The sequence below is a fragment of the Echinops telfairi genome, unplaced genomic scaffold (assembly GCF_000313985.2).
Source record: "Echinops telfairi isolate 266 unplaced genomic scaffold, ASM31398v2 ScPeMD7_2;HRSCAF=8, whole genome shotgun sequence".
Lineage (NCBI taxonomy): Eukaryota > Metazoa > Chordata > Mammalia > Afrosoricida > Tenrecidae > Echinops > Echinops telfairi.
This window is the reverse complement of record NW_022103898.1, coordinates 77,501,300-77,511,305: the sequence shown is the minus strand read 5'-3', so window position 1 is coordinate 77,511,305 and position 10,006 is coordinate 77,501,300. Positions and strand designations below refer to the sequence as shown.

Below are 10,006 nucleotides of genomic sequence, written 5' to 3'. Positions count from 1 at the left end.
AAAGAAAAGCTTGTAGTTAGTTCAAGCACTGTAGGAGTGTTTCCCAGTCCAGTCTGTTGGGGCACCGAGCCTTGGCCCCAAAGTCCACCGTCAGCATTCCCTGGGGACCTCACCGCTCTGTTCCCTTGCTGTTCTGATGCACCCCCTTAGTGTTTTGCTTCAGTGTGGCGGGATCAGATCGGGTGCAATTTTTACACTGTGTTTCCGGTGTTGTCCCCTGTAGGGCCATGGGTCAGAGAGGGACGTCATGTCTCATATTGGGCCGGCCATGTGGTCCTCTCTGTGGACTGGCTGCTTTAATCTGGAACATCGTCCTTAAGGCCTGGTGGGCCAGGATGTGCTTCACTCTCTCTTCCTTCCCCTTCATCTGCTCGCGTGTGCTCCAATCAGATATGTCCCTCTCCCGGAGCTGCAGATTCAATGCTGTCCTTTGAAATTCTTCTGGGGGTAGGGGGAGGTATCCATGTAGTAGTTGGGATTGGGGCTGGCCCCTCAGACCTCTCCACTGGTTCCCTACTCCCAATAAAATGATTTTAAAAAGAAAAAATTAAATTAAAATTAAAAAATAAAGAGAATTGGTGTCAAGAGCAAAAAGTTAGAAATCTCATAAGGGATACTTTTAAGATGAATAAATTATGGGAAACTTGATAGACTGTTTTTATGATTTCATCATAGTCAAGTAAAAACTTCATCACAAAATGGTACATTTATCTGTGGATTCTTAAGGCTTGGTGGCTTAGGGAGCTATAGAATAACCAGTTGCAACAGAATGATTTGTGACAATCTTCTGTCTTAACCTGGTCTACTTTGGGACTGAGTTCTCACTCCATCTTTATTTTATTTTTTGCTCTCTGTCCACACACTCTTTTTTTCTCCATAACTCATTCAGATTCTTGCTGCCTTAGGAATATATTGATAACAACTAATATTGGAATATTACTTTACGATATTAAAGATTTAAATTGATATTTTCTGTGAACCAGTACCACAAAAATAATAAGACCTATTTATATATGCACACCATATTAAATCTTTCACCTTAATCCTCCTGGCTACTTAATGAGGTGGTCATTTTCTCCATAGTACAAAGGTGGAAGATAATGGTCAGCCAGAGAAAAGTTTTAGCTATCCTATTAAAAATTAGTAGCTTAATGCTTATTGAGCACTTGATGTTAACTACTATTTTAAGTTCTTTCCACATTACTTCATTCAATCCACATAGGTACTCACAAGGTTATTATCCCTATTTTACCAATGAAGGAAACACACACACACACACACACACACACACACACACACACACACACAGGTCTGGGCACTTTCCCCAAGATTACATAGCAAGTATGTAGAACTAGAATGTAAATCCAGAGAATTGGACCCTCCTCAGGGCATATCTTTTTGGAGGTTTTTGTTTCGTATGTTTAAGTCTTTACTCGTAGTAAGTAGAACTGCTGAGATTTTTAACCTTGAATCATCTCCAAAGCCACTCCAGAAACTGGAAAAATGTTTCCTCACACCCACAGTGTCTGTCGTACACGGAGCACCTAAGCTCAACCTTAGAGAAGAGAAAGATGAATTTGAACAAGTAAAAGCCAAGCAATGCTTAGGTTTTGCACATAGCGCTTTATTGATTCTCCTTAGAGCCAGCAGGATGAGAAGCATTCTGGTCCAGATGATTATAAAGGTCCCAACTTCTCTCTCCTCTACCTTCCACTTCTCCATGCCCTCTTGGAAAGTCCAAAAAGGAAAAACAGTCTCACTGCCACTGAGTCATTTCGGACTACTAACGACCCCTTATGCCAGAGCAGCACTGTCCCTGTGGGTTCCTAACACTAACTCTTTACAGTAGAAAGCCTCGCCTTCTGAGGAGCGGTTGTGGTCTATTTAGTCATTCACCAAAAACTTATCACTTGAAGATTGATTCCATATACTATGTACTGGAAACTCCTGCATGTGTTAGGGAGATACATCTTTCCCTGCCTCCAATCTGGAGGGCTACATCTGTCAGGCCCGTGTGGTGCAGTGGGTGATCTAATCCCTGAGCACCAGTTAGACAGCTGCAGGTCAAGACTAGATCAAGCCTACTGTCTCTCAGACTTGGAAGAGGTGGTAGAAGCTAAGTGAAAAAGTCGATCCCAATGTGGCTTTTGGTTCTCTCCTTCCTACTTTGTGCTTCAGGAGTTCAGCCAGAAATGCGAATGGTTAGGTTTTCTTGTAATAGGGCCCTGGAAAGATCATCAGAATGTTTTCAGGACTTGTCGTGTTTGACGGGCTCACAAACAGACGCGACCCCTCTGCCTTTAGGGGAGTGTGTCTTTTACCCAGCATCCCAAAAGTAAGTCTCTCATTTTAATAGCTGAGGGGCCAGGGGAAAGGAGATACTGGGGATTCAGAGTATTTGAGGGTAGATCGGGGTTTTCTTTAGGCCAACTAAAGTTTGATCACTTTACTGTGACTAAAAACAAAATCCATCTACTTTGAACACTTCACAGGAATTAATGACAGTTAAAAAGCCTCCCTCTGGAGACGTCAGACAGTGTAAGACATGAAAAGATAATATTAATTCATAAATTATCAAGGGTTCATGAGGGAGGGGAGGGAGAGGAAAAAATTAGAAGCAGACACCAAGGGCTCAAGTAGAAAGAAAATGTTTTGAAAATGATGGCATCAAATGTACAAATGTGCTTGACACAATGGATGGATGGATGGGTTATAATAAGAGCCCCCAGCAAAATAATTTTTAAAAGAAAAAGAAAAACAAGTTTCCCTATCAGTTTTGAGTCTCTCCATCCATTTGCATTCCCTTGGTCACTGGAGATAATATGCTAGGGTAGATGACTTCCGCTTTGTTAAATGTCCCTAGTTTTTCCACTGAGACCCTCTCAGAGGTGTAGCCTTCTCGTGGTGGGAACTGTGAGAGCCAAATTCTCTAAGGAGTAAGGAAATGAAGAGATTCTGTACTTTTTCTGTAATGGCCCTGTGTCTAATTTTTCTTTTTTTATTCCTTGTAGGACTATTGAGACCTGGAAGCTCCCTCCCCTCCCCCCTCCCCCTTTTGCCGCTTTGTGGCATCCCCCTCCCTCTCCCCTTTCCCTCTCTAATAACCTGGCCATGACTAGCAGAAGCACAGCCAGGCCCAATGGGCAGCCCCAGGCCAGCAAAATATGCCAGTTCAAATTGGTCCTGCTGGGCGAATCTGCAGTGGGCAAGTCTAGCCTGGTGTTACGTTTTGTCAAAGGGCAGTTCCACGAGTACCAGGAGAGTACCATTGGAGGTGAGTCCTGGAAAGAAGGGGTTCAGTGCTCAGCAAGGCTTCTGAAGGGAAACCTAGGGACCTGATTGTTGAGCTGGCCCTGAGTCCCACTCTCTTCCCCCAGGAATGGAAACTGATTTACAAAGTTGCTACAGTGACAGAAACAGGTGTGTGTGCATACACACACAAATATACATACAACATATATGTGAGTGTGTTTGTTATACGAGGGGTACCCCCCAAAAATAAAAAATAAAAAAAAGCTTGGCTTGGTGGAGCTTTCGTAGTAGGACTTTTTCCTGGTAGGCGAGCATCAGGCAACACACTCCGAGTTAGTGCACCCAGTGGCATTGCCTGGGAAGGTTCTCTCTGGTCACAGTGAGTTTTTTCATAAAACGAGTTGCTTGAACCTTGTTTTTTGTGATGACCGATTTAAAAGAACAGTGTGCGGCTGTGAAATTTTGTTTCCTGCTTGGGAAAACTGCCACAAAAACTGTTGTGATGTTGAACATAGCTTACAAGGATAGCACTATGGGAAAAACTCAAGTGTACAAGTGGTTTTCTCATTTCGAAAAGGTGAAATGTTGATTGATGACAAACCTCATTCTGGACACCGTCAATTTCCCGAACAGATGAAAATAAATGTTGACAAAATTCATGCACTTGTGCTCAAAGACCAATGATGGACCGTTGAAGAGATGGGGAAGTTATCTGAACTATCTTGGAGCTCGGTTTATTGAATTTAACAGAAGATGTGGGAATGAGAAGGGTCGCTGTGAAATTTGTGCCTCAGGTTCTGAGTGAACAGGAAAACAAGCATTGAGTGGAAACATGCCCTGCTTTGAAGCGACCCAGACTTTTCCCCCCGACGTCTTTACTGATGTTGAGAGACATGGTGCTATTCTTACAAATGAAAGCAAACATTGATGTAAGGGAGATAGTGTATTTGGAGTTCATTCCACCAGGTCAGCCTGTTAATCAAACTTTCCATTTTGAGGTTCTGAAAAGATTGCGTGACAGTGTGTGACCAAAAACAGGCCTGGTTTGTGGCAGACTGGGGACTGGTTTTGCCACCACAACAATGCACCACTCATGCAGCCATCTCAGTATGCCAGTTTTTGGCAAAAAGCAGCATGCCTCTCTTGCCCCATGCACCTTACTCACTTGACCTCACTCTGTGCAACTTCTTTTTGTTTCTGTGAATGAAGAGGGACATGGAAGAACAGTGATTTGACGGCTGAAAGAGGTGAAGAAAAAAACGAGGGCGGTACTGTCAGTCTTCCAAAGAGATACGTTTAAAATGTTTCCAAGAATGGAATCACAGGCTTGACAAATGTACAAGTGTAATGGAGGGTACTTTGAAGGTGGTAAGGTTGTTTTCTTAAAAAATTTAAATACTTAGCTGGAAAAAAATTCCGGTTTTTAGTATATATATATTCCTCTTGCTTCTTAGAAAAAAGAGAAGTTAAGTTTTGCTTTCGAACAACAAGAAAAGCACTTTTTATCTCCGTCTGTCTTCCTCCTCCTATTTGGTCATCTCAGCCCCAGGGAAGTTCAGTTGAGCAGGGTTGGTGTAAAACTGAGTCAAAGACAAACATCAGTACCACCTGGGGAGCATTTCTAAAAGATGCATGCTGGGTCCCTAGCCTAGTTGAATGGCTTAGAGTGGAGGGGTAGGCTGTTAGGTTGTGGCTGCAGCAGCACAAGTAGGCAGGCGTGCATGCGTGTGCGTGCGTGTAAATGTTTCTAGGGTGTTCCCAATGCATATCTCTGGTAAAATAGAAGCTGGGACTAAATAGAAAATATAAATGACATCTGCCTTTCTTACTCTTCCTGACTTCTCTCTGCCACTACCCCCAAATTGCTACTTCAATAAAGACTCTTTTCTTACATGATAGGCTAATTCAATAAAGGCTCCTCCCATGATACTCCTACCCCTTCCCTCCCAGGCCCCCTTTTGACTAGTCACATTTTAATGTGTTCCTGGGCCAGCAGAAGATAATTTAAAAAAGGAGCAACCACTTCCTTTACGCTTTAATATTTTCTAATTATTTATTGATGTCACTTTCTTCTGAAATTCAAAGCTCTGCCATTCTTCAGTCTGGCTGGAAGTGCCAGTTCTCTCTGTCCCTCCCTCATAGTTTATGATGTGACCCCAATCTTTGGCCAGACATTTGAGGCAGGAAGGACTTGGCTAAGGGTGGTCCTAATCTGGCTCCAGGACCAATATATAAGGAGGAGCATGCTAAGTCTGTTCCTGTATTTCAGTGGCTTGAGTGGTGACTGTCTCATGCTCCCACTTACAAACTGCTTTCCCTCCATCCTCTCATCCACAGCCGCCTTCCTCACCCAGTCCGTTTGTCTAGATGACACAACAGTCAAGTTTGAAATCTGGGACACGGCCGGGCAGGAGCGATACCATAGCTTGGCCCCCATGTACTATAGGGGTGCCCAAGCTGCAATTGTGGTTTATGACATAACTAATCAGGTAAGTAGGCTGAGTCCTTCCCCTTGTAGGAATTAAATTTGTTGTTGGGGTAGGGAGAAAACAAGATTTTTGACATGGCAAAATAAGAGTACAAATTGTGCTTCTAAGCGCTGAGAAAAGAGAGTTTGTAAATGATCACAGACAGGTGGTTTCAGAGACGGAAGGACTCCTGGAAGAGATGAGTGCTTAGTGGGTTTTGACGGTGGATGTGGATTGGTGGTCATTTCAGCCCCACCTTGCCCTTCCTCGTGTTTTCCTAGGAAACCTTTGCCCGCGCAAAGACATGGGTGAAAGAATTACAACGACAAGCCAGCCCTAGCATCGTTATTGCCCTGGCAGGAAACAAAGCTGACCTGGCCAACAAACGCATGGTGGAGTATGAAGTAAGATAGCCCACAGAGCCCCCTTGGTAACACACTCCCTTTGAGCCTAGGACCTCTTCCTTCCAAACTGCCCTCTCCGAAAGCCTCACCTGAGACATTCTCATTCCCCAGCTCAAAACCAACCTAAATACAACCACATTGTGACCCTAATGACAGCTGGGAGATTTTAGAGAAGTAAGAAGAAAATTCCAGAGCACTTGGGGTTATTAAAGTGCCGTTTATAGGGGCATCCATTTGAAAGAGGAAGGAAGAAAAATTGAGTTTGAGGTCAGGGACTATTCAAAGGTCAGAACCCAATAACCCCCAGCTAATTTACACTCTCCCATCCATAAATTAGATTACTGGCATCTGTGTATGCGACTTGGGAGTGGTGAATGGATCTGGCTTCTTGCAAGAGTCACCAAACTAGGGCACAGGGCCATCTGGTTCAGAAGGGTGATGAAGGGGAAGAACCTAGGGGCTCACGTGCTCCTAGGGCAGTTCTTGTTCTCCCCTACATGCCGAGTACCAGTTCACCTTGCTCCTTACAGGAGGCCCAGGCGTATGCAGATGACAACAGCTTATTGTTCATGGAGACTTCAGCCAAGACAGCTATGAACGTGAACGATCTCTTCCTGGCAATAGGTAAGGTCAGCAGCCAGAGGTCCTCTGCCTTTTTTCCTGCTTCTAGGCAGGATCATAGATAATGCAAGTCGTGGATAGGTGGGAGTGTTTCCGCGTGTAAAAACGTCTGTCTTTTGGCTGCAGTTTCAGCCTCCTAGTCTTGTTATTTGCAAATTTGAGTTGTGAGCCCCTTCTCCCTTCAGAACATTCTTTCAGCCCCTCAGATTTCCCGTCCCCTCATCCAGTAGCGTTTTGTCTTTTGGAGAGAGAATGAGTAAATGTGTCATACTGTGTTTCCTTCTCTTTTTATCCCTAGCTAAGAAGTTGCCAAAGAGTGAACCCCAGAATCTAGGGGGTGCAGCAGGCCGAAGCCGAGGTGTGGATCTCCATGAGCAGTCCCAGCAGAACAAAAGCCAGTGTTGTAGCAACTGAGGGGGTGGCTAGCAGCAAAACAAGTACGGAGCTAGCACGAGAGCTAAGAAATCACCTCCATCCCTGCCCCCAGCACACAGCCCCTTCAGTAACAGCACACTGAGCCCTGGCTCCCAAGGGCTGCCTCCTGACAGCTCCGTCTTGGCACTTTTTAATGCTTCAGCAACCAACACCAGGCAGCTGTTGCCACTGGCCCCCTACCCCCTACTCGGGGGCTTGGAGTTCAGATCCCCCTGGGACTTATCTTCCAAAACAAACTCTTCACTTTGTATTATAGGTGCAAGACAGTGACCTCCTCTTTCCTCCTCTTCCCCAGTGTTCTGTATTTTTCCCCCCCCAGAAAACACCACTTTCATCTCCTGCCCTTTCCCCTTCTGCTTTTGGTCAATCTCTGTTCTTGATCCCCCTTTTCTCCTTCCCAGGATGGAGAGGAGGGAGATTTCCAGTTCAGTCACATTAAGGGCCCTGGGGGAGAGGAAGGCTCATAGCAAGAAGGAAACTTTTTTTTTTTTTTTTGCTTTTATTCGTTTGGAGTTTATCATATTTGAAAACACTGCAGTACCCGTGAGTTGGCCTTGTGGAGGGTGTTTCCAGCAAGAGAGGAGACTGGGCAGGCACGCTCTCTGATCCCAGGCAGGAGTTGGGCTGAGTTAGCTAACTGGCTGAAGTCGGAGAGCATGCAGATGCAACGTCTCTGGTGGCTCTGAACTCTTCCGAGGCCCGTTTCCCTTCATTCCCTTCACCCAGGCTCTTGGGTAGCTTCTGCCCCAGAGAGGGGCTCGAACCCCCGAGTCCTCCAAAGAACGTTCTCTGGTTGCCTGCATCGTTAGCTCTTTTGTGGTCTGATTGGAGGAGGGACCAGTTTGTGATAGCCATCCTCTGATTATACAGATGCATTTTTCCCCCCTCTGGCTTTTAAATGGGCCCTAGTCATCATACCCATTGCAGTTTGCACTTTAATTGATGGTATTTCAGTTGGGATACTTGTTTTATGGGGGGGTTGATCGATTTACCACCTTCCCACTTTACTTTTTAATGAAATGAAATCCAAGTGTGTAATGTTTTGAGAGGCTGTAAAGAACGATATTCATGCTCAGTCTTCACTGCTAGCGTTCTCCAACTCTGATCCTTAACCTGTGTTCTAGCCAACCTAGCTCGTAATGGGAGTTTGCCTTTCCTGGAGAATTACCTGAGCAAGTCAGGCGCAGTCTCAGCATATTCCTCATAACATAGGCCAATGGAGGAGGGGGAGGCAGGGCCAGGTAAGAGGGAGGGGCTTTCTCTTTTTCCAGGGTTCACATTCAATTTGATATGCATTACCATGTCTTTTCTACTTCCCTGTAAATAGGTGTGGTCTTCGTTCCCACTGTACAGTCTGTTCTGTCTCCCAATTCCCCTCAGCCCTATTTTCTCCTTCGCTCATGTCTTCAGTTTGGTTCTTCCAGCCCTACCCCTATGCATCCTTGTACCACAGAGGCCTACTTGTGTGGCCCCTTTGTATCACACCTGTTTCTGTGGACAGGGAATAACTAGCACTGAAAGGTACCTCACACCTGTCTCCTTTCTAGGTCTCTTCATCTCTCATCAGGTGTTTTAAGGATATTTGGGGGAAGCCAGCAAGGCAAGAGAGAACTCTAGAGCCCTTGTTTTTCTGGCCTAGAGTTTTTTGGGAAAGATTGGAGAAGAAAGATAGGAATGCCATAGTGACCTAGGATTGGAACCTCTGTTCTTTTGGCTGGCATACTGCCTTCTGTCCCAAAGCAGCTGAGAATCCCATGAAGTTGAGTTTGGAGGACCCAACTTAGGTTCTTATACTTAGGCCACAATTCCCTTCCTTTTCCAGGGGCAGCCTTAGTTCCCATGGCCCTGAAACACATTTTCCTCTTTTGTCCCCAGCACCCACTAGTTCCCCAAAGCACTCGGTGCATCCTTTTTATAAGTCGAGGAACTGGGATGGCTCTTGAGTTTCTTAGAAGTGAAGTTCATTCTCCGTGCAGCTTTCTCCATGGAACTGAAGGGAAGATGCTTCATTGCCTTGGGGCTGGGGAACCATTTCCCTGGCTTCGTCTCCATCTCCTCTCTGTCCCCACTACCGACTACCGTTAGGAACAGGATTGGCCTTAGCTTCTGGGCCTCCCTGCTGCCTTCCCTTTAACTTTACAAGGTCTTCTGCTTTCCTTTGAGCTCTGCTGGGCTTGGGGATCTTATATTTTTAATTCCCAGCTCTCCCATTTTTCCGATCTGTTGGGTGTTTTTGTTTTTAAAGTGGGGTCTTTCTTTTCTTTACTTTTTTTCTTTTGCTTCTAAGAAAGCATTTGCCCTGCCCCCCCCCTCTCTCTCCCAACATAACAATCGTGGTAACAGAATGCAACTGCTGATTTACCGATGTATTTAATGTAAGTAAAAAAGGAGAAAAAAAGTGTACCGAAGTGTTGCTTCATTTTTTTCCCCCTCCATCTTGATACCTCCTCCTGTTTCTATTAATCTTTACTTCATAGTGAAAGAATCTAATTTGGAAAATAGCTCTTTTATTTGCTGTGCAATCCTCCCTATTGAAAGCCCACTTGAGCTCATCCAAAACATTTATGTGTATTTTTCTAGGGAACGAGTCTATGACCTTGTTAAATCACTGAATTAAGTCTTAACATGTCGTTTCCACCCCAACAGAAAAATGTCCCCTAGGTCTGCTCTTGTCTCCTACTGTATTGAAGTCCTTCTGCTCATCACAGTCTTAGTGGGAGAAGAAAAAACATGAAACAGAGAAAAGATGGACATAGACGCAGAGGAATTTTTTTTTTTTTTTAATTCTAAATCCCCAAGAATCTTCAGGAAAATAGGGAAGGGGAC

General features: G+C 44.9%; 1 protein-coding gene across 1 annotated transcript in view; it reads left to right on the top strand.

Moving 5' to 3' along the window:
• Nucleotides 1–9,583, top strand: part of RAB5B (RAB5B, member RAS oncogene family) — a 20,990-nt gene extending 11,407 nt beyond the window's left edge. The window contains exons 2-6 of the mRNA XM_004700580.3: nucleotides 3,012–3,274; nucleotides 5,590–5,741; nucleotides 6,002–6,124; nucleotides 6,655–6,748; nucleotides 7,044–9,583. Of these exons, the coding sequence (XP_004700637.1) occupies nucleotides 3,112–3,274; nucleotides 5,590–5,741; nucleotides 6,002–6,124; nucleotides 6,655–6,748; nucleotides 7,044–7,159 (648 nt within the window). The 5' untranslated portion in view covers nucleotides 3,012–3,111 and the 3' untranslated portion in view covers nucleotides 7,160–9,583. The remainder of the gene's footprint in view (nucleotides 1–3,011; nucleotides 3,275–5,589; nucleotides 5,742–6,001; nucleotides 6,125–6,654; nucleotides 6,749–7,043) is intronic.
• Nucleotides 9,584–10,006: the final 423 nt, after the last annotated feature.